The sequence below is a fragment of the Setaria italica genome, chromosome VI (genome assembly GCF_000263155.2).
Source record: "Setaria italica strain Yugu1 chromosome VI, Setaria_italica_v2.0, whole genome shotgun sequence".
In the NCBI taxonomy this organism is placed as follows: Eukaryota; Viridiplantae; Streptophyta; class Magnoliopsida; order Poales; family Poaceae; genus Setaria; species Setaria italica.
This window is the reverse complement of record NC_028455.1, coordinates 34146728-34171990: the sequence shown is the minus strand read 5'-3', so window position 1 is coordinate 34171990 and position 25263 is coordinate 34146728. Positions and strand designations below refer to the sequence as shown.

The window sequence follows — 25263 nt, the reverse complement described above, 5'->3', positions numbered from 1 at the left end:
GATGTCCTTTATGGCCTATATAAACCCAGGCATTTCCATGGTTTCCTCGCAGACAAGAACCATGAAGAGGAAGAAGTGGTCTTCAAGGAGTTTTCTCTCCTTCTCCCTCAAAGGCCTCCAAGCGGAGGACTTTGAGGCAGAAGAAGAGCATACCTCTTTGTATCACCAACGATTTTTTAGAGACATTGATTGCCAAAGAACACAAGGCGTGTGATGTGCTTTGGCTTGTTGAATAAAATCCCGATTGCTCTTACTCATTAACAGGCCCCACCTTTTTTGGATGAGCTCTTATGTTTCGCCAGATAGAACAACCAGAGTCTAGGAACCCTACTGAATATGAACAATCAGAGTCTAGGAACCCTACTGAATATTTGGGGGGAAGAATTGGCGATTGTTCTATCTGAATTTTGTTACTAATAATCATCTGTGAGACTCTGATATACTGACATGTAGGGCTTCAGTAACACAGTTGATAAACTTGATACTGATTTTGGTCGGACATGTGGTATTTTTATTTTGAAGAATGGATACTCATTCCAATTCCACAATCCACTGGCACTAGGTGTTTTAGGATCTCTTATTACTTGCGATGTTTCTGGTGTAAAAAATGGCACCACGATTTACTGATTCACATAATCGCAGAAAACAGGAAATTCTTGACAAAAGTTTTGTTTTGGCTTAATTGACAAAAAGTTTGTTGATTTCCCTCTGGAAAGAGTTTGTGTTTTGTGTTCAAAACCAAAATTTATCCTTGGTTGGCATGCCTAGATGGGCCAGCCTTGTGAATCATCAGAAACTTAAGCCCAAGGAGGGCCCAATGGGCCCAAGCCCTCAACGGTCCAGCCCACATTCATTTGCACGTGGAGTGCTCCTCCGTCTCTCCCCCGTCCTGTTCCGCAGCTTCCGCCTCCTGGAACTGGAAGTAGATCGAGCGCCTCCTCTCGTCTGCTCCGCCTCCGCCTCCGCCTGCCTGAGCCTGACCGCGCCTCCCGTTCGCGTTAGATTCCCCATCACATCTGGCCCTCTCCAACCCTAACATCCCAATCCACTGACGAGGGCAGCTGGCGACACCGCGGCGGGCCTGTCGCTCGCTTCTGCCCCTCACCGCCGAGGAGCTGCACTGCTGCAGCAGCCGTGCGTCCCCTGGAGCGCCGGCCGGCCGTCCGCCCGCGGACCGGGAGGCACCGAGCAGCCAAACTGCTGCGGGCTGCTGCGCCTGCGCATCTACGACGACCGCAGTCAAGGAGGAGCTGACAAGGTGGTAGTCCCTTTATTTTTTTTGTCTTTTTTTTTAAGCAAACATTTTTTTGTCTTATTGCTTATTGCAAATTTGCAACTGGGAATGCGTGCCAGCGTGCGTAGTTACTAGTTAGCTGAATTTGGAAGTAGCCTTGTCGACTTTATGTAACATGTGAATTGTAGTTTGGGGTATTGCATTTGCAGCATTATGAGAATTTGAAGCTCAAATGTGTACGCCCAACAATGAAATTATAGCGTGGGCACTGCTTCCTCGCTGTGGTCCAAGTAGCATTTTCTTGGTGCCTGATTTTTGACCTCAAACTGAGCAACATAGCAACAAGTTACCAACAAAGATGTCTAATCACATACGTGCGTGCTTACAACTAATGCTCTCACACACAAAATTCTTTCCCTGTGGAGTTTAGCTTTGAGGCTGGCATACTGACCACTCTTGATCACATGGAAAGTGTAGTCTGCATAGTCCTCTTGCTGCACACAGTTTGATGGCTTCTCTGTCCAGATGGTCCACTTCTCAATGTGGCTTCCGAGGAGAAGCATGTTGTTAGTGCTTACCTGTGTGATACGATACAACTAGGATTGTTCTGCAGTCGAGTTCGGTGAACCCATCGAACTGTGTGTGTCAGAGGACTATGCCAACGACTAACGCAATAACCTTGCTAGCTTCAAAGCTAAACTAAAAGAAGAAAGATCAGTGTGTAAGAGGATTAGGCGTAGGCATTCATGCTTGTAATTAGGTCTTTGTTGATAGCTTGCTTCCTACACTGCTCTGTTTCATGTTGAAAATCAGCCATCGAGAGTTGCTACTTCTACCGCACCAAGGAGCTGTTGCAAGATCACTCTGAGTTCCTCAATCATGCGCCATGCTGTGGCATCTCTAGATGCCTAGATGGGCATCATGGCAACAACCGTCCCCAAGCTTGCCGCTGCTGCTGCGGTGGAGGCTGTTGTCAATATTGTCCCGTTGTCCCTCAAGTCTTAATCGTTGAATTTTCCCTGGGTCTCACAAATTCCTGACTGTGCCAGCTTGCTGAATACCACACCAGCTCAAAGTCACAAAGTAGTTCTGTTGATTATTAGTAAGCTCTAAAAATTGCTGAATTCTTGAATTGAACCTGAGTGCTTGGCCCTATACATAGATACATGGCCAACAGTCTGGCCACGCAGAAAGAAAGACATGATCTATTGACCTCTCACGTCAGGTTCCTTTGCAATGTAGGTTTCAGTGTCGGACAACAATTTTCTGTATCCTCCAATCGCTTGCCTGCAGTGACACATCCACTTTGCGCAATTTCTCGCTTTTTGACCCCGTTGTCTTTAATGAGCACAATTTCACAAATAATCGTTGGGAAATCAAAGCCCTTCTACATTGCCAAAAGTTCTTTCCCTGGAAACAAATGTATCCTTTCAATTCCAATCCCACACCTTTCCCAATGCCATATTCCCCTCCTCCTCTCCCGTGCAATCGTTTCGGGTCTTCTCCTCAAGCTACCCCTTGTCCACTCTGTCCTTCGATCTCTCTCCTCAGGTCCTGTCCCATCTCTATCCCTCTCCTTCCTCTCCCTGCTCCGCCACTCTGGATATATGACCCTTGATAACTACTCCCTCAACATTGCTCTCTCTGCCACTGCTCGCCTCCCATCTGTTTCTGTTGGTGCGCAGCTTCATTCCCTTTCTGTCAAACTCGGTTTGGTTTCTGATACATTTGTCCTTAATTCTCTTATCAACATGTACTCATCTTGTAGCTATCCAGCTACTGCAAGACTAGTTCTTGACTCTGCTCCCCAAGGAGCTTGTGATGCAGTTTCTTGGAACACAATAATTGCTGGATACCTACGAGGTGGGATGCCCAATAAAGCTCTGCAGGCTTTTGGTGAAATGGCCAAGGAGCAAGTTAGGCTGGATGATGTCACATTGCTGAATGCGCTCGTTGCTTCTGCCAGGACAGGCACAGTGAAGGTCGGGAGGCTGTGTCATGCTTTAGCTCTGGTGAATGGGGTTGGAATCAATTGTTATATGGGATCCTCTCTGATTAGTATGTATGCAAAGTGTGGACTGGTTGAAGATGCTCGCAAGGTGTTTGATGGAATGCATGAGAGAAATGTGGTTTGCTGGACATCAATGATTTCTGGGTACACACAGTTGGGTAAGTTTAAAGAGGCTGTTGAGCTTTTTAGGGACATGCAAATTTCTGGAATGGAGGCTGATGACGCTACTATTGCTACTGTTGTGTCTTCATGCGCCCAAATGGGAGCACTTGACTTAGGATGTTATGTTCATGCTTACTGTGACGTTCATGGTTTAGGGAAGGAGCTTTCTGTGAAGAATTCACTGATTGATATGTACTCAAAGTGTGGGGATATAAAAAAGGCTTATGAGATATTCAGTGGGTTGACCAAGCGAGATGTGTTTTCTTGGACGGCAATGATAATGGGCTTTGCTGTTAATGGCCTCTGTGGTGAAGCACTAGATTTGTTTGCTCAGATGGAAGGAGAGGGTAAGGTTATGCCAAATGAGGTCACTTTCTTGGGTGTCCTTACTTCTTGCAGCCATGGAGGGTTACTGGAACAAGGGTACCATCACTTTCAGCGTATGTCCATGGTCTACCATCTTACACCGAGGATCGAACACTATGGATGCATGGTTGATCTCTTGGGCCGTGCAAAACTTTTGACAGAGGCGGCACAGTTTATTAAAGAGATGCCTATTGCTCCAGATGTGGTAGTATGGCGGTCGTTGTTGTTTGCCTGCAGAGCTTGTGGAGAGGTAGGACTTGCAGAATATGTAGCAGAAAGGATCCTAGAATTGGAGCCAAAAAAGTGTGCAGGGCATGTTTTACTTTCTAATGTCTATGCTACTACATCAAGGTGGGGTGATGTGAATAAGTTGCGGACATCTATGGATGGCAGTAGGATGAGTAAGCAGCCTGGTTGCTCATTCATTGAAGTGGACGGATGTGTGCATGAGTTCTTTGCAGGAGATGAATCACACCTTGAGACAGAAGCTATATATAATATTCTTTTGGGGATTAATGAGCTATTGGTAGCAGAGTCCTTACTTGCATGAAAGTTAAGATATTTTTGTGGCAACTAGATAGACAGATTTCAAATGTACGATGCTATGATTTGATATGGAGTGGAAAGAATGTTCAATGTTTACATTTTTTTTTATTTCTTCAGGAGGTAGGAAATTTCATTTTTCAAGTTGTTTTAACTTAACAACTAGCATGTTTGATGGTTAGCGTTTGAATCCTTGGCAATGTCAGAGAAATTGGGATGTGTTCATTTGGATTAATTCCCCAAGCATATGGAAAAGGAAAAAAATAGTGGTAGCCTGGGTCTAAAAAAACTAGCATGTAAATGAACGTGCAGTGTGCACTGTGACCTATTCTCTGCAACATCTGAAAGTGCCAACTATTTTATATACAAATATCACATTCACACCTTTTCTTTTCTGTTTAAAGTTTACTATGACCAACTTAAATTGTCTTATGTGTTTCATTGAGGAGCGAGGACTAGATGTTGATGCTCCTATTAAGGTGCCATGGGATTTATTTATAGTTAGCTCTTATTTAGTTATTCCTCGCTTGTTGTCTTATCTGATTTATGAATCCTTGGAAGTTGGAACATGGTGAATGGTTTCAGCCATCATTATATGAGCTAGCTTGATTTGAAAATTATATGCAGGTAACGTCACTCGTGAAACTAGATATTGCAGGAATTACTGTAGGATGACAATTCACTTTATGACTAAAATTAAACTCCAAAGTCTGAACTTTCAGCTAACACGTAACTGGAAGTTTGGGGACATATATTGTTAGCATAAATGAGAGAAACAAAGGTCACCAGTGTTATTCGCTTGTCCTCCAGTTTCCGAACACTTTCAGGACCATTTTCTGTATGTGTTTTGCTGTAACATGTTGTGTTAGCCAAAAATATTTCCTGTAGCAGCATTGATGAGAAATGTCCACTCTTATGGTATGATGACCTTGAGTGTTCACTGCTACGCTGCAGTCATCTAGCTGTCCATTGTGTTGGTTTTGTTCCTTTTCTCGTGCTCATGTAATTGGCCATATTTGATTTAGAACTGAATTTTTGTTTCTCAGCTTTACAACCATCTGGTGGCTTATCATGTGTCCACTGGCTTGTAGGGCTATGCCAATCACTGGAATATAAACAAGCAGGGGTCTCTGATTAAAATAAGTTTTTGGCCTATTCCCAAATTGAAGAATTCACCTGAACGGAGTAATGGATCGGAAGAATCGAACTCCTCAAGGTTGCTACTATTAGTTTTCTTGTCTTTTTCTCCAAAAGTTGGGCTTTGCTGTTTTAAATTTTAATAGTTACTAGAGTTCACTTAAATAGGTCAAATAGCACAAGTGGTTGTGGAATTTCTTGAGGTAGCTGTCAGCTGCATTGTATTCCTCAAAGGCTTCTATCCTCCTCGTAAGAATTCCTCTTCCTTTTGCGTTTAAGTTGGTTCAATAATTCTGTTCTTGCAAAGGTTTTGTTAGATTAAACAAATGTATCTTTAGGTGCCTTTGAGAGGAGAAGGTACATGAATGTAGTGGTCCAGAAAGCAGTGCATCCTGAACTTGCTAGCTATATTCACTCCACCACTACTGGGCTTCTCCCTTTCATACAGAAGGTTTGTTTTAACCAACTTCCTTAACTGACTGTTCCTTCTGCTGCAGTTAAGTGCACCAATATTTTAAATTGCACCAAGTAGATAACTAGTAGCTCACAATTTGTTTTGAAGTATAAAATAACTTCTTAGGTTTACTTGTTTTGTCTCCTTTTTTTACTGATTGTTTCACAGTAAGCTTAATTGAAGCTTTCAGGGTTGATAATCCTTGATGTTCTGATAAGTACTAGATTGTAGAAATATTCCAGGTGGGCTCTACTTCTTCATTTGTAGCTAGCAAATAATCTTAATTTCTTTCTTTATCAATCCAGGGATTGGTTGAGAGGGTTGTAGTCATCTTCTATGACAAGGAGCATGTACCGATCGAGAAGTTTGTCTTCAAGCTTGCAGTAAACCAATCATATGGTTCCAAGCTAGAGGAGGCAGACCTGGAATTTGCTCTACGAGCTTTCTTGATCAAACTGACTGTTGCCGAACCTGTTACTAAGTCTCTTCCGTCAGGTTCTCTTTCATCTCCTTATTTTAGGCTTCCTTGTTCTACTAACGCAAGGCTTGCGTGAAAGTCAACCATGTTGGTAAAAGAGATCTTATGGAGTAACATGCTTGCATTGTGAATTCTGATAGATGGCAGCTGGGAGATCACTGCCTACTTCCGATCCCTCCCTGCTGATGGCGACCGAGAAGCTCAGCTGTGGATCCCTACGGACACCAAGCTGTGGATGCAGCCTCCTCAGATTACCCCCATCAAGTCGGTGAGCTGTGACCCTCTGAAGATGCAGCTTTACTTGGAACACCCTAGCCCCACGGAACCAAAGAATCCGACGGGGTAACAGGAACTGTGTCTGTGCTGTGAGTGGAAATCACAATCAGGCTAGAGAAATGGACAAAGGTCCTGGCTGTTGATGCAGCCATGAGATGGGCAGGCCGTTAAGAGGGCTCCTTGTCGTCCCGGGCGGATCCAAAGAGCATATGAGGGACAGACCCGTGCTAAGGACTGTCCTTCGCTGTCGTCCTTGGTCCTGGCGATCTCAAAGTCCGCCGCAGTGCTAATTCTTCCATATGGGTAGGTATCCTGCGCTCACAACGATAGACGGTATGGTTCTGAACTTCGCTTGGAGGTGACAGCCGAGATTTATTTGGAGCTTAACCGGTTCCCATTTCTGAAAGGCTCGGCTTCATCTTCATGCTACTCTAGAGGTAGGTTATTTGTCGTCGAGTTTGCATGTAGTAGAATGCACATGGTGTCCTGTCGGGGCCATTTGGCAGACGAGATTATGCGACTAAAATGCATCCGGCATGTAGTGTAACCCCAGCTGTTCATATCTCAGATTCTGAGTAGATTCAGACATATCGTTGGAGAGAGAATTTGAGCTGCGGATCTTGTTGCATTATTGCGTCCATCACTTTTGGTTGGGCCTTGTTTAGTTGGGGAATTTGGGAGGTGCCAAATTACTGTTACAGCACTGTAGCACACTGTAGCGTTTCGTTTGTATTTGTGAATTATTGTCCAAATATTGACTAATTAGGCTCAAAAGATTCGTCTCGCAAAGTACAACAAAACTGTGCAATTAGTTTTTAATTTCATCTACATTTAGTACTCCATGCATGTACCGCAAGTTTGATGTGATGGGGAATCTTCTTTTTGCATAGTGTTAAAGTTGGGAGTTGGGAGTAACTAAACATGGCCTTGATCAAAGTGTCGCGGCAGGAAAATAAGCCAAATGTCCTTTAAAAAAAACGAATGCAGCATGGATGATGCTGTACTGTACCGCTGCAGCCTGCAGAGTAGGCAGGTGAGCAGCAAAGATTGAAGGACGAGGTCACGGCACGGGCATGTGTCGTGTTTCAGACACCGTCAGAGAAAGCCAGCCAGAGCGGAATCCGAGGCGGGTGTCACTAGTCAGTCGATCCAACTGATGAGAAGAGCCTGAAACCTGGCGCTGTACAGGCCCTTGTTTACTTCCCAACTCGGGAGATGCAAATTTGGTATTTTGCCATAAATGTGACACTGTAGCGTTTCGTTTGTATTTGTGAATTATTGTCCAAATATTGACTAATTAGGCTCAAAAGATTCGTCTCGCAAAGTACAACAAAATTGTGCAATTAGTTTTTAATTTCGTCTACATTTAGTACTCCATGCATGTACCGCAAGTTTGATGTGATGGAGAATCTTCTTTTTGCATAGTGTCAAAGTTGGGAGTTTGGAGGGAAGTAAACAAGGGGACAAGAAGAAGATATGCTACAGTAGTGGGTGTTACTTGATACTAGGTGCTAAACTTTAGCAGTGTCACATCGGATGTTCGGATGCTGATTAGGAGGACTAACCATGAGTTAATTATAAAACTAATTGTAGAACCATGTGCTAATTTGTGAGACGAATCTATTAAGCCTAATTAATTCATCATTAGCAAATGGTTACTAAAGCATCACATTGTCAAATCATGGGCTAATTAGGCTTAATAAATTTGTCTTGTGAATTAGACTCGATCTGTGTAATTAGTTTTGTAATTAGCCTATATTTAATATTTCTAATTAACACCAAACATCCGATGTGACAAGTGCTAAGTTGTATCCAAAATATAAAATGGTTCGTAGAATGGTCTGTGTCTTAAAAGATTGTTGAAGTGACTTGTGATTTGGAACGGAGTAACCAGAGGGAGTACAGGCCTTGTTTAGTTGGGGAATTTGGGAGGTGCCAAATTACTGTTACAGCACTGTAGCACACTGTAGCGTTTCGTTTGTATTTGTGAATTATTGTCCAAATATTGACTAATTAGGCTCAAAAGATTCGTCTCGCAAAGTACAATAAAACTGTGCAATTAGTTTTTAATTTCATCTACATTTAGTACTCCATGCATGTACCGCAAGTTTGATGTGATGGGGAATCTTCTTTTTGCATAGTGTCAAAGTTGGGAGTTGGGAGTAACTAAACATGGCCACAATTTTTCTTTCTTTTTTCTCACGAGTCGTGTCGCGTTCGATACGAGGCTAATTGGACTCGTGCGCTGCAAGCTTCTCTGGCCTCTCCGCTTCGGGCCATCCACTTCTTTTTTCCCCCCTCGGACGCTTCTGCCCCTGCCCGCCGCAGCCGCGCGGCGCACGTGGTCGCGTCCCGCATCCCGACACACCCATCCCCACAAACCTGCCATGTGGGCCACCCCGACCCCACACGGCCCGTCTCCATCCCCATCCCTTCCCACCAAAATCTCCCGCCATCGCCCCCTCTCTCCCGCCAAAACCAACCGACCCCGCCACGCGTCGCCGCCCGCCGGCCTCTGGCCCACCGCGCAGCGAGACGAGGGGGATCCGTTTTGCCGCGCAAGCTACCCGCGCGATATAAAAAGTCCGCGCGCGCCCGCACAGAGCCGAATTTCTTTTTTGGCGCGCATCCCAACAGACGACGCCACCGCCACCGCCACCGCCGCCGCTCCCCGTCCCCCCGCGTCCTTGCCCGCCGCCTCCTCGCCTCCCGCCGCAGGGAGAGTCTGGTCGCATCAGGGGGTTCGTGTGTCTGGATTGGCGGTGCCGAAGGAGGGAGGGAGGCGCCATGGAGGGAGCCGCGAAGCCGTCGACGAGCTCGGGGTCTGGGGTCACGGACGGGGCCTCGGGCCGCTCCGGCACCGCCGCCGCGTCCATGGAGGAGAGGTTCGCCGACCTGTGCAAGGTACGCGCGCTCACATGCCGCGGCGTTTGCTCCTCTCCGGTGGGCTGGGGTTTTGGGGCCTCTGCTTGGGCGTTAGGGATTTGTTCCCCCCCTCCGCCCAAGGCGCGTCTTTTTTTTTTTTATCCCTGGTGATCTGTTCTAGCCGCCTCGTGTGGGTTTCCTCGGGAAGAAATTATGCAAGGTTGAAGGTTTGGGCGGGTTTTGTTGTTTGGAGTTGATTTGTGCTGGATCTGGCGCTCTCCTTTGGTTTTGCATCTTCCACTTTTGGGAATGTGTGAACTTTGCTGGCTGTGCTCCGGTCTTTGAAGTAACCATTTTAGGTTACCTCAACCATTTTTCTTCGGCCCGTGAATCTTTCCAACTTGTTTTTTTTATAAGATAAAGGATCCCTTCCAATCCTTTATTCGGTTTTGGTGTCATTTGTAGAAATATGTCCTTTTCCCCCTTTTTCGATTGCGAGTCTTTTTGTGTTCTGCTACAGGCAGTTCCGTTTTATCTGTGTCTGCTCCTTTCAAAATCGAATAAATGAACAGTCTTTAGAAGATTTTTCTTGTTTTCTACACTTCAAGTTTGTGCTTTACCGTCCTTTTGTTCTTATTATTAGTGATTTCTTTTGGTACCTTTCAGTTTGGTTATTATGCTTGTTCTTTTTTCTAAAAGGAGGAATGGATATGCGTAACCTTGTAGTGCTCAATTTTACCACTGCTATTACTCTTTTGATTTATTCTCTTATAATCTAATTTTTGAATTACCCTGTTGTTGTTCTCTGGCGAGCAGAGCAAGCTGGGACTGGACGAGAGCACGACGAGGCAGGCAATGCAACTTTTCAAGGAGACCAAGAGCATCCTCAAGTCCAGCATGTCTTCCTTGGGTGGTGGATCGGTAATATTGCATTTCTTCATCTCTGGTTTAGTAATTGCTGCTTCCATACAATTTCAGGACCATGATGTATGTCTAAAACCTGTGTTTCTGCTACCTATTGGATTATGTATAGCCCGAGGAGATCGAGAGGTTCTGGTCTGCCTGTGTCCTTTACTGTGTGTCAAGGCTCAGCAAAGCAGGGAGGTCGAAGGAAGATGGGGGTGTCTCACTTTGCCAGATCTTGAGGGCATGTAAGCTCAAGTAAGAATCCTGCTAATTTTGTCTGGCCGAAGAAAAATTATGTCTCACCTGGGTTAATCTCTATATTTATTCTGTTGGTTCCATGTAGCATTGTGGATTTCTTCAAGGAGATGCCACAGTTCTGCATAAAGGTTGCGCACGTCCTGACTGGCCTATATGGTTCAGATTGGGAGAAGAGGCTTGAGGTATATATGTAATTAGTGTTCCCCCCTGTTTTAGAACACACTTCAGAATTGAACATGTTTTAGGTTTCTATCTTATTACTGACATGCATTTCCTCGTTTTGTGCTCAGTTGAAGGAACTGCAAGCGAACGTTGTCCATTTAAGCTTGCTAAGCAGGTAAAATCATACTTTCTATTGCTTTTGCGACCTCTGGCTACACGTAATGTAAAATATCTATCCTTCTGTTTTGTAAATTTCCGTGCTAGAATATTGATTACTAGTAGTGTTACTCTCCCCATGAGTGAGTTTTTTTACCAGTGTTACTGAACTGAATCTGAAACACATTGGAGCATTTGGTAAATGTAATGTCAAGTTTTAGTGGATTATAGCTATATTAGATATAATAACCTGAGTAGGCGTATATCTGAAGGATTCTACTCCTAACAGCATATACCGTTTGCATATATTCTAGGATTCTTATATCCCCTGTAAAGGCTGATACCTTAAACATTTTGCTAGCCAAGTTTGGAGTGTTCTTTTTCTGCGGTCCCAAAATTTTCTTCTCTTTTATCCAACTTTTCTGGAATTGCATCCTAGAAAGCTTGAAACTGTAGTCTAAAATTTCCATTATTCTGCTTAAATAGTTCTAAAACCATCCCATTTGCTGAGTCATTGTGGATATATAGATGATTACGGACCGTGATACCATCCAACTAGGTCAACAGTATTGTGAGCAAATTATGCAACAATGCTTCATAGGTTTTCAAGCTTCATGTATAATCTCATTTGAAGACCATTGGCAATACTATCAACTGTACATTAACTTTATGCTGGTGTTTGCTTTACTATTTCCTTCCAATTGATAGCTTCCACTCTACAAGGAGCAATTATGAACTATGTTTGGATAGATGACCATGATGTTTGTTTGGTTCAGGTACTACAAGCGTGCATACCAGGAGCTATTCTTGTCAAATGATGCCAAGCCTTCAGACAACTCTTCAGAATCAAACAACCAAGAGGCTTCAGATTATTATCGCTTTGGATGGTTGCTCTTTTTAGTCCTAAGAATCCAAACATTCAGCAGATTCAAGGATCTTGTGACATCCACGAATGGACTGGTTTCTGTGTTGGTAAGGACATCTGCTATGATCAAATTCACAAGTGTTTTCTCTTATCATGCAGTAGGGTAATTGATGTATAGTGTTAGTCAACTTGAAAGTAATGAATACTTCTTATTTTGCATGCCTGCAGGCTGTACTTATCATTCATGTTCCTGTGCGGCTAAGGAGCTTCAACATAAATGATTCATCCTACTTTGGTAATGGAAACCAACTCTTTATTTTTACAGATACTGTTTGCTAATCATGTTCTGCTAGTTATAGTAATCATGGCTTAAAACTGATTTGCTCTCTTTGTTGGTTTGAATCAGTTAAGAAGTCAGATAGGGGAGTCAATCTTATTGCTTCTCTGTGTGAAAAATATCATACCTCAGAAGACGAGTTGAGCAAAGCATTGGAGAAGACAAACACTGTCATAATGGATATTCTTAAAAATAAGCCATGCTCTGCTTCAGAATGTCAACAGGATAATTTATCTTTTATTGATCCAGGTAAAGATCTGCAATGCAAACAGAAACTTAATGTTTTGTATTCACTGTTTTTGTTTCACGTGCTTATTTACTGTCCAGTCTCACTAAAATTTCTTCTTCGATGCAGAAGGCTTGACAGTTTTTAAGGATTTGCTTCAGGGAAACTTGTTGAAATCAAGTCTGCTAATCCTGGAAAAGGAATATGAGAATGCAATTAACTCAAAAGGAGAGCTAGATGAGCGCATGTTTGCTAATGATGAGGACAGTTTGCTTGGCAGTGGAAGTCTGTCAGGTGGAGCCATTAATTTACCAGGCACAAAGGTAGCTAACTAGTAAGATTATTTATCCATTGCTTCATTATTTGAAAGCTTTGAAATGTTTAATCCTATTTGTTTCATGGTATTTCAGAGAAAGTATGATGTTATGGCCTCACCTGCAAAATCAATAACAAGCCCAAGTCCAATGTCTCCTCCACGTTTTTGTTTATCACCTAAAGGCAACAGCTTCGGCAACTCAAAGATGGCTCCTATTACTCCTGTGAGCACAGCCATGACAACTGCCAAGTGGCTTCGGACTACAATAACTCCCCTTCCTTCAAAACCTTCTGGGGAACTATTGCACTTCTTCTCAGCATGTGATAAAGATTTAACAGAAGACATTACTCGCAGAGCTGGCATTATACTTGGGGCCATATTCACAAGCAGTTCATTTGGTGAACGCATATGTACCAATGTGCGAACTGCAAATAGGATGGATGCTATCTGGACAGAACAAAGAAAAATGGAAGCCCTTAAGCTATATTACAGGGTTCTGGAATCGATGTGTAGAGCAGAGTCACAAATCTTGAGCGGGAACGGGAACAATCTTACATCACTCTTGTCTAATGAGCGATTTCATCGGTGTATGATTGCCTGTTCTGCTGAGTTAGTTCTTGCAACTCACAAGACTGTCACTATGATGTTCCCAGCTGTGTTGGAGAAGACTGGCATTACAGCTTTTGACTTGAGTAAAGTCATAGAGGGTTTTGTTAGGCATGAAGATACACTTCCCAGAGAGTTGAAGCGACATCTGAATTCTCTCGAGGAACGGCTTCTGGAGAGCATGGCATGGGAGAAAGGCTCATCAATGTACAATTCCTTGATTGTTGCAAGGCCAGCACTGTCTGCAGAAATAAACCGGTTAGGTTTACTGGCTGAACCAATGCCTTCACTTGATGCCATTGCAGCACATCATAATATCTCACTGGGTGGGCTGCCACCTCTTCCCTTCCAAAAGCAGGAGCATTCGCCAGGTAGCATTTTATCAGCCATCATCAGTATAATGCCTATTTTCATGTTCCTGAAGTGTTAATAATTAACAGTTTTTCTTTGGCTTTCCACTTTTCACTACACGAATAAGTGACTGAATGCCCTCCATGTTAATGGTTCCTGCAGATAAGGATGAAATCAGATCCCCCAAAAGAGCATGCACTGAGAGAAGAAATGTGCTGGTGGACAGCAATTCATTTAGATCACCAGTCAAGGATATCATCAGATCGAAGTTGCCACCACCTCTTCAATCAGCTTTTGCAAGGTTAGTATTCCTTCCTTGTTTCTTCGTATACTCTTGTGTGACTGTCAGCTGGATGCTTAAGTGAAATTTTCCTTTTTCTTATTCTTATTGCAGTCCAACAAGACCAAATCCTGCAGCAGGAGGTGAAACATGCGCAGAGACAGGAATAGGTGTATTCTTTAGCAAGGTAAGTATTCCTTTATGTTGCATCATAATGTGATGAGATAAAATGCTTGCTGTTCACTTCATATTGCTTTATCCCTGCAGATAGCAAAACTTGCAGCCATTAGAATCAGAAGTCTCTGTGAAAGATTGCAACTTTCTCAGCAAGTTCTGGAGCGAGTGTATTCCCTCGTCCAGCAAATCCTTACCCAACAAACTGCTCTTTTCTTTAACAGGCATATTGACCAGATCATATTGTGCAGCATATATGGAGTTGCTAAGGTACATGTAGCAGTTGTCTTAGTTCCAAAATTCATAGGTACAAATATATCCTACTATAACCATTAAATTTTGTGTTGATAATAATTCGCAGATATCTCAATTGGAACTTTCGTTCAAGGAGATTATTTTCGGGTACAGGAAACAACCTCAATGCAAGCCACAAGTTTTCCGAAGTGTTTATGTGCATTGGCCCCCGAGAAGCCGGAATGGGGTTAGTTCCATCATGTTTTCAGCTTTTAAGGGTTTCTTTAAGTTGCTCAAATCACAACAAGTTAGAAAGTTTGTCTAACTGAATTCTTATCCTGCCAGAAAATGGGAGAAGATCATGTCGATATTATCACTTTCTACAATGAAGTATTTATTCCTGCTGTCAAGCCTTTACTCGTGGAGGTAGGACCTGGTGCTAGTCCAAACAAGAAAGAAGAGGAAAAAGGTCCTGTTGATGGTATGCACCTATATATAGAAATTAAGCAACAGTATCCTAGTGTTGACTCCATAAAGGCTTTTCTGAAGTGTTTGTGTTGTATCAGTAGGTCCATTTCCAGAATCTCCACGGCTAGCTCGTTTTCCAAACCTTCCTGACATGTCTCCGAAGAAGGTTTCTGCTACTCATAATGTATACGTTTCACCACTTCGATCATCAAAGGTATATTCCTGTCAATTTTTTTTGTGTCTCTTTACGTTTTCATGTGATTGAACTATTTTGTAATCCTCTATCAACGCCGTGACAACTTCATAATTGAACTCTCCAGATGGATACTTTGCTCTCCCCAAGCTCAAAGAGCTACTATGCATGCGTTGGTGAGAGTACCTATGCGTTTCAAAGCCCTTCCAAGGACCTGAAGGCTATCAACAACCGACTAAATAGGTAAAACTACAGGAAGTTCGCAGAAGGTTTGTTCATTCAACTTCCAAAGAAAACAGAGTACTGATGTGCGTATTGCCTGCAATGTGTGCAGCGGGAAGAAAGTTAGCGGACGACTGAACTTCGACGTTGTCAGCGATCTGGTCGTTGCCAGCAGCCTCAGCAGCGATCAAAATGCCAAGCCTGCAGCCATGGAAGTGGCTCCCGTCAAGACGCCGGTGAAATGTGAGCCATCTGACCCGTGATCGACTCTGCGACGCTACATCACCAATCCAGCACAACCTATGCTAAACTGTTAGGTGCCAGATGATCAGAGTTAGATATTAGATGCCCTTATGTTTCCGCTTACTTCTTGACATGGGAAACTCCTCTGTGAGCAGCTCTACCTGCTGTAAAATATAAGAAAGCCTGCCCTGAGAGCTCTCCCTAACCTCCCTCACTTTTGTAGGAGATAGTACCATAGTAGTCATGTAACTTAACAAGTTGAGAAGTTTTGTAAATGCAAAATGGTCATTGTCTTGTGGATTCCCTCACAGATGCCATGTCAGGTAGCTTATAGGATTAAAATATACATATTCTAAGATTATGTGGAGCTGGTACGTGGATCTATTTATATTTTAAGGCATGTGCTAACAGTTAGATCATTGGACAGGTTGCCGGACTAAGGGGGTGTTTGTTTCTTTAGCACCTCCTAAATTGTTAGGCCTCCTCCAATGATGCCATGTCAGGTAGCTTATAGGATCAATGATGCCATGTCAGGTAGCTTATAGGATTAAAATATACATATTCTAAGATTATGTGGAGCTGGTACGTGGATCTATTTATATTTTAAGGTATGTGCTAACAGTTAGATCATTGGACAGGTTGCCGGACTAACTTAGGGGGTGTTTGTTTCTTTAGCACCTCCTAAAAATCCTGTCACATCGAATGTTTAGATACTAATTAGGATTATTAAACATAGACTAATTACAAAATCAATTGCATAGATGAAGACTAATTTGCGAGACGAATCTATTAAGCCTAATTAGTTCATGATTTGACAATGTGATGCTACAGTAAACATGTGCTAATGATGGATTAATTAGGCTTAATAGATTCGTCTTGTGAATTAGACTCCATCTGTGCAATTAGTTTTATAATTAGCTCATGTTTAGTTCTCCTAATTAGCCTTCGAATATTTGATGTGACATATATTTTAGTCAGCACTAAAGATCCAAACACCCCTAAGTCAAAGTCAATGGGTGGGTTGGTCAGACTAGAGACGGCAACCCACGGGCTACGGGGCCCTTATCTAGTCATCTGCCCGGGGCCCTTATCTAGTCATCTGCCTATTTATTAAGAGGCAACATGACTGCATTGTGTTCATGTTACCGCAGCTTTTGGCGCCTCCTTTTCAGTTGAGTTGAGCACGGCATATTTCGCCGTCGTCTTCCTCGTCTTGGATCAATTTGCCGTTAGTTGTACATATCTCTCATGGATGATCATCTTTTGCAGGTGTTGATTGGTGACAAAGATGAAAATGGCGGTGGCGGTGCTCCTTGTGCTGCTCATCGTCGCACTCTCATCCGCCATCATCGCCGAGCTTCCGTCTGCAGAGGCAGCGCTCGACGTGAGAGGCCACCGGCGGCTGAAATCCATGACGGTCCTGTCCCCGCCCTTCTTCCTCCGCCCCGGCGCCGTCGCCAACAAGTACTACCACGACATCGCCTTCCCCCGGGGCCACGTCGCGCTCAAGAGCTTCAACGGCGAGGTCGTCGACGACCGCGGCGCCCCCGTCCCGCTCCACGAGGCCTACCTCCACCACTGGGTCGTGCACCCGTACTACGCCGCCACGAACGCCACCGCCGCGGGCCGCCCGGCGACGCTCCCGGCGAGGAACTCCGGCGTGTGCGAGGGCGACACGCACGGGCAGTACTACGGGCTGGGGTCCGAGACCCGGCGCACCGCGACGTGGGTGCCCGACCCGTACGGCGTCGAGGCCGGCGACCCGGCGGCGCCGCCGGAGGGGTACGAGGAGCGGTGGATGCTCAACGTGCACGCCATAGACACGCGCGGCGCCGCCGACAGGATGGGGTGCACGGAGTGCAGGTGCGACCTGTACAACGTGACGGTGGACGAGCACGGCCGCCGCATCGCCGACGACTACGCCGGCGGGCTGCTCTGCTGCTACGACCAGACTCGGTGCAGGGTGGAGGAAGGGTTCGTCGACGGCGAGGCGAGGAAGCTGTTCTTCCGGTACACCGTGATGTGGCTCGACTGGAGCGATGCCGTCGTGCCGGTCAAGATTTACATCTTCGATGCCACTCATAGACCTCTGCCTGTGGGTTGCAAGGTACTTAATCTCAAGTAGGGAAGTTTAATTCTATTTTTTTTTGATATTTGGAGAGTTTGATTGCATCATTCAAATGCTTACTCTCTGATTCAAATTTTGTGGTTGAGGTTTGTGATTTAGCGAGCCTGTTCTGTTTGTGCAGGTTGAGTACGAGGTCGAGGAATGCAGCCCGGAGAGGCGGGCCAAGAACGATTGCGTCCATGTTCAGGTGGCCAAGCAAGTCGTCCCGCGTGGAGGCGACCTCGTCTTCGGCGTCGCGCACCAGCATGCAGCTGGCATAGGTTCTTCCTTGCACGGCCAGGTACATGCATGTAGTACCTCCCATGGAAAAACACAGTTTGTGTCTCCAATGTAAATGACAGCTACATCGACTATATATGGAGTCACAAATATTCTTGCATGGCAACGATCGTCGTCGCAGGATGGGCGTCTTCTTTGCGAGTCCATCCCAACCTACGGCGACGGGGAGGAGGCCGGGAACGAGGCGGGCTACATCGTCGGCATGTCGACGTGCTACCACCCGGCGCCGGGCGCCGTGACGGTGCGCGACGGCGAGACCCTGACCGTGGTGTCCAACTACAGCAGCGAGCGGCGGCACACGGGCGTGATGGGCCTCTTCTACATCCTCGTCGCCGAACACCAGCGGCCGGCTCCCGACACGAAGCCGTCCCTGCTGTAGTGCTTCAGCTTCCCGGTCTCATGTGAGTTACAGCTACCTGCAGCAGGCTTCTGAAACTCTCACGCATGTATTCTGACCTAGCCGTTCTGCATGATCTCATCTCTCTTGCGACCTCAAGCTTGAAATTTTGCATGGATATGCCTTTTAATCAGACCTTTAATTTGTTCATTAATTCTTTATTTCTTCCAAAATTTTCAGGGTGCCTACCCTCATGGCTGTGGAGCAACCTATGAAAACTGACAAGCGATGCATGAAGAAGCTGGAATAAAAAAAATCATCATCGTTCAGTATATACTACTCCGTATATATAGCATGTGGGTACGATCCATATATCTGTACAAAAATAAAGATATACGTATATGCAGAGTGTATGTTTGTGTACATGAATCACCATTACAAGGTCACTCAGAACTAGAACTACTCACTGCATTCCAAAATATAAGACGTTCTAATTTTATCCTAAGTTTCAACTTTTCTAACATTAACAAAAGATTATGAAAATTTTATCATTTTACATTACCAAATAAATGCACTACAAAAATATATTTCAAAAATTTCTTACATTCTACTAGTAAGGAGGGAGTAGTACTTTTACTAATTTGGTGTGGTAGCATGTGCCTTGATGCTGGTGTAAACATGGAGCAGCTACTGATGGTTCATGTCTCTGCATGTGTTCCTCGTGGCCTCCAACTCGCTATCACTTGCATCTCTTTCTCGTTTGCGTCCCTGCAATTCTGACACGGATGGGTGACGACGCCCGATGACTTTTTACTCCAATTTTAATCATCAATATCTATTGATCAAGTTAGTTAATTAAAGTAAATGTGTATCATTATATATATTGTCAAATGTACCTTGTAGGTTTATATATTTGCAAAAATATTTGTAGAAAAGATGAATAGTCAAACAAAAGAAAAAAAGTCAATGTCGTCATATATTTAAGAACGGAGGGAGTATAAGGTATATAAGATAGTCTCTTGCTGTACGCGAGTATCAAATCAAATAAAATAATATATGCAGTAGAAAGTGAAGATCTAACTCTGCAAAAATGACTGCCGATATGTAGCGAAAACATTATATGACGATGGAATATATATTGTGTCATCTGCCTTTTGTAATATGTCATGCAACTGTACATTATAATGATGACAATAATACATACCATTCGTTTCAAAAAAAAGACAATGATACCGGAATTTTATTCCTTAATCTAAAAAATCACCTAGAGTAGCTGTTTCCCTTTTCTCCTTCTGGTCTCTTGTTGCGCCTGGGCTCTGGCCTTCCAGGCATGTAGTGTGTACAATACATAGCATCTATTTCTACTGACAGTGAAACGTCCGCAAATAGAAATCATTTCTACTGTTGGATATCTTAAAAACGGCCAACAGAACTCCATTTCTACATGTAGAAATTAAATGGATTTCTACCAAGGCCAAATCCAGTTACGCCAAACCCATTATGAGGGCCATTTGCTCCCCCCCCTTTTTTTTTATATTTTGCTTTTGCAGTCCTCCATTTGTAGACCTAGCCCATTTTGCACGCAAAAGACATATTTAGACCAATTATACATGGCCCAAGCTCCATTCAAACAATCTTCACAATTTGAAGCTGAATTCATATACATAAGGTTCTTTGAATAAAAATCATATATATACAGATATTGGCTGCCATATATTCTGCATATATCAAAAAGTTGACACTACAACACTTATGAGTTATGACAGGACTACTATAAGCAATTAAGCATGCATGCACATGACTCACAACTTAACACTAAAGCTGCAACAAGCTTAAACAATAAAACAACAGGGTGTAATTGAGAATGTAACAAACAAAGGTATTGAAATGTATGAATGTGCTCGCATATGTGTTTTTTTGTAGCTTAAGATCATTTTCTTTACAACACATATAGTTCAAATGTGAAGTAATTTCAATAAATAGGTACAAATACATTTAAATTCTCAAAAAGGTATATTATGGCATAAAAATTATAATTAAGTTATTTTCATGACCAAACATACTAAAAAGGTTATATCAGATTTTCAAGCAAAAAAAAGATAAAGTTAGCTATTCATCACCTTGAATATTGCTAGAGAGGAGAGAGTTGACTATAAACATGTGCTTTAAAATGAACATCAAATGAACCAAACTATTACCTAGCAAGATTCAAGGTGATCGATTCTTATGCAATAAAAATTAAATTGACTATAAACACGGATGCTCCATTTAATTTATAGTGGCGGCTCCTTAGAAAACCGATGATCCCATCCACTTGATATTTTTTAGTGGCGGTTCTTAGTTTAGTCCGCCGGTGGAAATGTAGGGAAGCCTCTTGAAAAATCATTTACGTAGCAGTGTGACTCGGGCAATCATTACTAGTAGTCGTATAGTAGTACCGTGTGTTGACATCCGGGTTATTTAATTGCAAATCAGCGTTAGATTAGGGGCTATTTAATTTGGACGGTGCGATGAAGGCAGCATCCCGGGTCCTTGACATTTTCAATATGTACTCTTATGAAAACCGCAAGTAGAAATGGCTCCACATTTCCGGTGGGAGAAAGGGAAAGTTTTTGCACACGTACATACTCCGAAATCTCTCTCAACAAAGGCTTTATTGATGCTGCGTCTCGTGCCTTGTTCTACAACTACAAGCAACCAGCAGAGCAAAGCTAGCGTGCATGCGTGACGGAGAGTTACGTTGGAGGACACGAGAGGCACGCTGGCATTGACAGGTAGCAGCTAGCCTGCCTCGATCTACACTACTGTTTGAACGGTAATGGCAGGACATAATAGGGCACTTGCTGAACTTGTTCAGTTCAAGTGCTAGATGGATGATTTCTTTATTCAGAGTAAAAATGTTGACAGAAAAAAGTTGATCAGTAGAAAGCAATTGTATCAAATATTCCTGGTCTTAGCGCAAGGTTCATTGGTACTCCTTCCATTCCAAATTATAAGTCATTCTAACTTTCTTGAGAGTCAAACCATTTTATGTTTGACCAAAATTATAGAGAGAATTACAAAAGATTATGGCACCGAATATATATACTATGAAAATATATTTAATGAAGAATCTAATGGTACTTATTTAGTTTCATGAATGTTAGTACTTATTGTATAAATTTGGTCAAACTTGACTTATAATTTGGAACACGAGGGAGTATATTATAGTTGCATTGCTTGCAGGTAATAATTAAAGTGCTCTTCTAATCCAATAGAAAAAAGAATAAAATAGTTCTCGATTCATTTTTCTTATTCTAACTCCAGCTAGTCAGCCCAATTGGCCCATTGAGTGGCCTCTGTCGCTGAACTGGTCTAGCTGGGGACACGTGTTTGATGTCCATAACGGGCGTAAAGTCACCAATTATGTGCTTGGTGACGCGATTCATATCATATAGTACTAGCTAGGTAGCATTAATTCAAATAACAATAAATAGATTTAATAATGTATACTTCCGCCTATAGTGTGTAATGCGAAAATCTCTGTAGTCAAAAGCTATGCATTACTAATTTGCACACGTCATTGCCTGCTTGTAATTAGTCTAGATTTAATACTCCTAATTAGTGTCCAAACATTCGATAGGATGGGGGCTAAAATTTAGCCCCCTCCTCCCAAACACCCCCTGAGGCAGCTAGCTGCTACCCTCATGACCTCCGAGCTCGCTTGCTTAATCGAGTTGTTTAATCTCAGTCCCTGTCTGGCCATGGAAACCTTGGAGGTCATGAGGGTCCTTTGACTGATATGATAAAGTCGAGTTGTTTAATCTCAGTCCCTGTCTGGCCATGGAACGATCTGCAACCTTGGAGACGAAGGCACGCGAGACGCCTACGTGGCTTTTCAATATAGCCTTGAGCCTGGCAGCAACAAGGCAATTTCGTCTTAATGCAAAATGCAAAAGAAGAATGCAACAAGAATGGCAATTTCGTGCTCCTGCAGGCTTAGCTTTGTCCGATTCTGTACGTACGTCATTTGCTAAATTACATAGCAAATGACGAGGTGAGATTATAGACTGGATTGTTTTAACATTTAACATCGCTGTACAGCCTTTATTATCTCTATTATCTTGCAATAGAGCTAGCAATACGCTCATATGCCTGCGTACACAAGTATATGCTGGGGGTGCGTCGCTCCTCAGGGGCGACACGGACCCTAACCCTAGCGCCACCACCCCATCTCCCTCCCTCCTCCTATCTCGCTGCCACCGGAGCTGGCCCGCCGAAAGCCCATGCGACAGCTAGGAGGGTGGCGGCAGCGGCCATGGTGTGGGTGCAGCGGCCTTGGGCACTCCCGTTCATGGACGAAGCGGTCTTGGAGAGGGTCTGCAGCTGCATTGTGTGGGTAGGAGGTGGCGTGGAGCCGCGTGCGCCCCTAAGGAGCCAACACGCCCGGATCCAGTGGTGTGGCCCCCAGCGAGCTAGATCCACCGAGGAGGTTGTGGCCATTGCCCGGTTGGGTGGCCTAGCGGCTGCGGGAGGCAACAACCATGGTTTGGCGGGCTAGCACGGCAAGACACGGCTGGGACTACGAGCTGGCGCACGGTAGCGGCGGCGCGCGTGGTGCAGGGAGAACACCGTGGGTGCAGGCGGTAGAGGCGGGAGGAGGCCCGTGTGTTGGCTCGGGATGTGTCCTAACTGAATCTGAGGCGCGGAGGCAACTGCGTGCAAGCAAGGCGGCGCGGCACCTGGGAGGAGGCGTCTAGTGGAGGACGCGTGCGGAGGAGGCCCTGCGGCGTGGGGCACTTGCAGCTGGGCTACGACGGTGGAGGCAGCCTGATGGCAGTGATGCGGGGGGACGCCTCGACGGTCCTGGCCGCTACAAGCAGTGACATCAGTGCGTGGCAGTAGCCGCATGCGTTCCGACGCTGCGGTGAGGCATTGTGGTGGTGCAACCGAGGGGGGTCTACTAGCATCACGAGGAGGCACGGCGGCGGCGCCGCTCCAGGGGGCTTCCATGGTTGCGGTTCTAGGAGTGTCGGGTTGTGTACGTGCAGTGGGTACAGATGTGATAGCTCCGGGCGAAAGCATTTGCTGGTGATCTCGCTGATGGCGATGGTAGAGGCGCCCTAGGGCATCATTCTCCTCGTTGGGGGGCGTCATCTTGGAGCCACCCCTGCTGCACAAGGTTCTCTGGGTGAAAACCTTATCTAGATTCTAGACAAGCAACGGTGGAACTATTGACGTCATCCCCTCCTTAGAGGCGTCGTCTCTAGAGACCTAACTCGACTTGTGGCATTACTGGTGACGTCGTTGATCATGGGAGGCTGCAATCGGTGGCGCCGGCTCCGCCACGATAGGCTTGCGGCGTGATAAGGTGGCATGGTGCAGGATGGCAAGCTTGATGGGCGTTGCTGCCTCATGTGGTGGCGATCGCAGTTCTGGTGGTGGCCAGGGGTTGTCGCATTTTTGTCGGGTTGGCTGCTTGTAGCGGAGCGTGGCGGCTGGCATTGTTTGGCAACTGTCAGTGCGGCGTAGGACTGCGTTGGAGGACAGTGCTTGCAACAATGGCATCATGGGATGACTAGGCTTGCAACGGATTGCGGCGGGTGGCTCAGCTTTGCTGGGCTACTCCGGTGCGGTACATCGTCGGAAGACGGCGCAAGCAACTTCTTTGGCTTCCTGGCTTGGTAGCGAAGGCTATGTGTGCGGGTGGAGCAACGAGGCGAAGTCGACCTGCAGTGGTGGCTTGGCTATTTGATGTAGACCATGGGAATCAGGGTAACGTTGCTCTCCATTATGATGGCGACAAAATAAACAGATCCGTGACATGGAGTATTGTGGCGAACGTGGCGAGGCCCCCACACGTGGTAATTCATCGAGGCGACAAGAGCGAGTTAGAGTCCAACAACGGGCGTGGCGAGGCTCCCATGCGTTTGTGTTATCGTGGTGGTGACTGCGAGGCAGTCCGCGAGAGGTCCGGATCTGGTGGTACTGTTGGAATATTTTCGCTAGGCCCATTTATTTCATTTAATCTCAAGGTCCATGATTAATGCTAGGTGGTTAAAGTGGTTAATCCCAAATGGGTAGTTAAGGAGTATCTTAACCAACTTATATTGGTGGACTATCTGTGCACTAATTGAGAAGTTGAGGAAGAGAGAAAGGGTGCCACACACGCGCTCGCTCGCTCGCCGAGCCAAGGCGTGGCGCGGCGACGTGATGTGTGGGCTGGGCTTAGTCTGGTTTTGCAGTTTTTAATCACGAGTTGATGACTAGTAACTGACGCTATGTTTAGTGACTAGTAACTGATGTGGTTTAAAAGGCTGACACCAATGACTAGTAACGGTTGGAGGTTACTGGTAACTGATGGTGACTAGTAACGACTGGAGGTTACTGGTAACTGAGGGCTGGTTAATGGCTATCAATCACCTGTGACAATCTCCTTTCGCTTGTGTCTATAAAAAGGATGCTTGTACTCTGATTAACGTGCGCTGAAAAATCACTCACTCTCCCTTTTTGCTATTGTTCGCTGCTACTTACACATCTCCATTGCGAGCCTCTGCGCACACAGAGCTTGCGAGAGTAGACCTCCAAAACTTCATCTTGCTACGACACTTGCACGAGTAGGCAGGCGATCAAGTTTTTGGGGAGCGCATCTTTTGCGCGACTGCTCGCTGTGAACAACTACGTCCTACTACTTCCCAGAGGCTGCTCGAGGGACTGCGCTACACCAAATCATCACTGCACCGATTCTGATTGACTACATCGAACAGCCCGAACCAAAGTTTTTGGCACAATGTCTGATACTTTCAGTTCTGGGAACGGCACACCCATTGCCTCCGGCAATGGTCCTGCCCCTGGGTACACTCTGAACCTTTTCTGGTTCTTTTGTTTCATTCTGTTCATGATTAAAATTGTGTTAAACATGAACACTCGCACATGCTATGAGTCACTCACAATAATCATAATTTACTTAATAATATTCGGAACTAATATATACCGTAAAATGCCTGAATTCCTAAC

At 44.8% G+C, this 25263-nt stretch overlaps 3 protein-coding genes across 7 annotated transcripts; all 3 read left to right on the top strand.

Annotated features, from left to right (window-relative positions):
- The first annotated feature begins 758 nt into the window (after positions 1-758).
- Positions 759-7299, top strand: LOC101780732 (DNA polymerase zeta processivity subunit). Of its 3 annotated transcripts, none has more exons than XM_004973991.3 (6): positions 784-1258; positions 5408-5532; positions 5622-5702; positions 5792-5904; positions 6213-6402; positions 6526-7299. In XM_004973991.3, the coding sequence occupies exons 2-6, from the start codon at positions 5505-5507 to the stop codon at positions 6729-6731; spliced, it is 618 nt and encodes a 205-aa protein (XP_004974048.1). In that variant the 5' UTR covers positions 784-1258; positions 5408-5504; the 3' UTR covers positions 6732-7299. The 3 variants fall into 3 exon arrangements, 2 of the variants coding, with proteins under 2 accessions (XP_004974048.1, XP_022683601.1); XM_022827866.1 differs by lacking the exon at positions 784-1258 and adding an exon at positions 4302-4439; XR_215443.3 differs by lacking the exons at positions 5622-5702; positions 5792-5904; positions 6213-6402; positions 6526-7299 and adding an exon at positions 2477-4439 and having other exon boundaries at positions 759-1258; positions 5408-5522.
- A 1977-nt stretch (positions 7300-9276) lies between these two features.
- Positions 9277-15831, top strand: LOC101779524 (retinoblastoma-related protein 3). 3 transcript variants are annotated; one of them, XM_004973988.3, is made up of 18 exons: positions 9277-9565; positions 10343-10447; positions 10560-10687; positions 10776-10872; positions 10981-11027; positions 11785-11980; positions 12102-12168; positions 12280-12459; positions 12569-12759; positions 12847-13729; positions 13872-14010; positions 14104-14176; positions 14257-14433; positions 14525-14644; positions 14743-14878; positions 14964-15079; positions 15186-15301; positions 15393-15831. In XM_004973988.3, the coding sequence occupies exons 1-18, from the start codon at positions 9449-9451 to the stop codon at positions 15541-15543; spliced, it is 3039 nt and encodes a 1012-aa protein (XP_004974045.1). In that variant the 5' UTR covers positions 9277-9448; the 3' UTR covers positions 15544-15831. The 3 variants fall into 3 exon arrangements, with proteins under 3 accessions (XP_004974045.1, XP_004974046.1, XP_004974044.1); XM_004973989.3 differs by having other exon boundaries at positions 12566-12759; positions 14967-15079; XM_004973987.3 differs by having other exon boundaries at positions 12566-12759.
- A 780-nt stretch (positions 15832-16611) lies between these two features.
- LOC101779118 lies at positions 16612-18764 on the top strand. Its single transcript, XM_022827451.1, has 5 exons — positions 16612-16694; positions 16793-17630; positions 17773-17931; positions 18052-18331; positions 18508-18764. Exons 2-4 carry the CDS (start codon positions 16812-16814, stop codon positions 18307-18309), a joined length of 1236 nt encoding a protein of 411 aa, XP_022683186.1. The 5' UTR covers positions 16612-16694; positions 16793-16811; the 3' UTR covers positions 18310-18331; positions 18508-18764.
- Positions 18765-25263: the final 6499 nt, after the last annotated feature.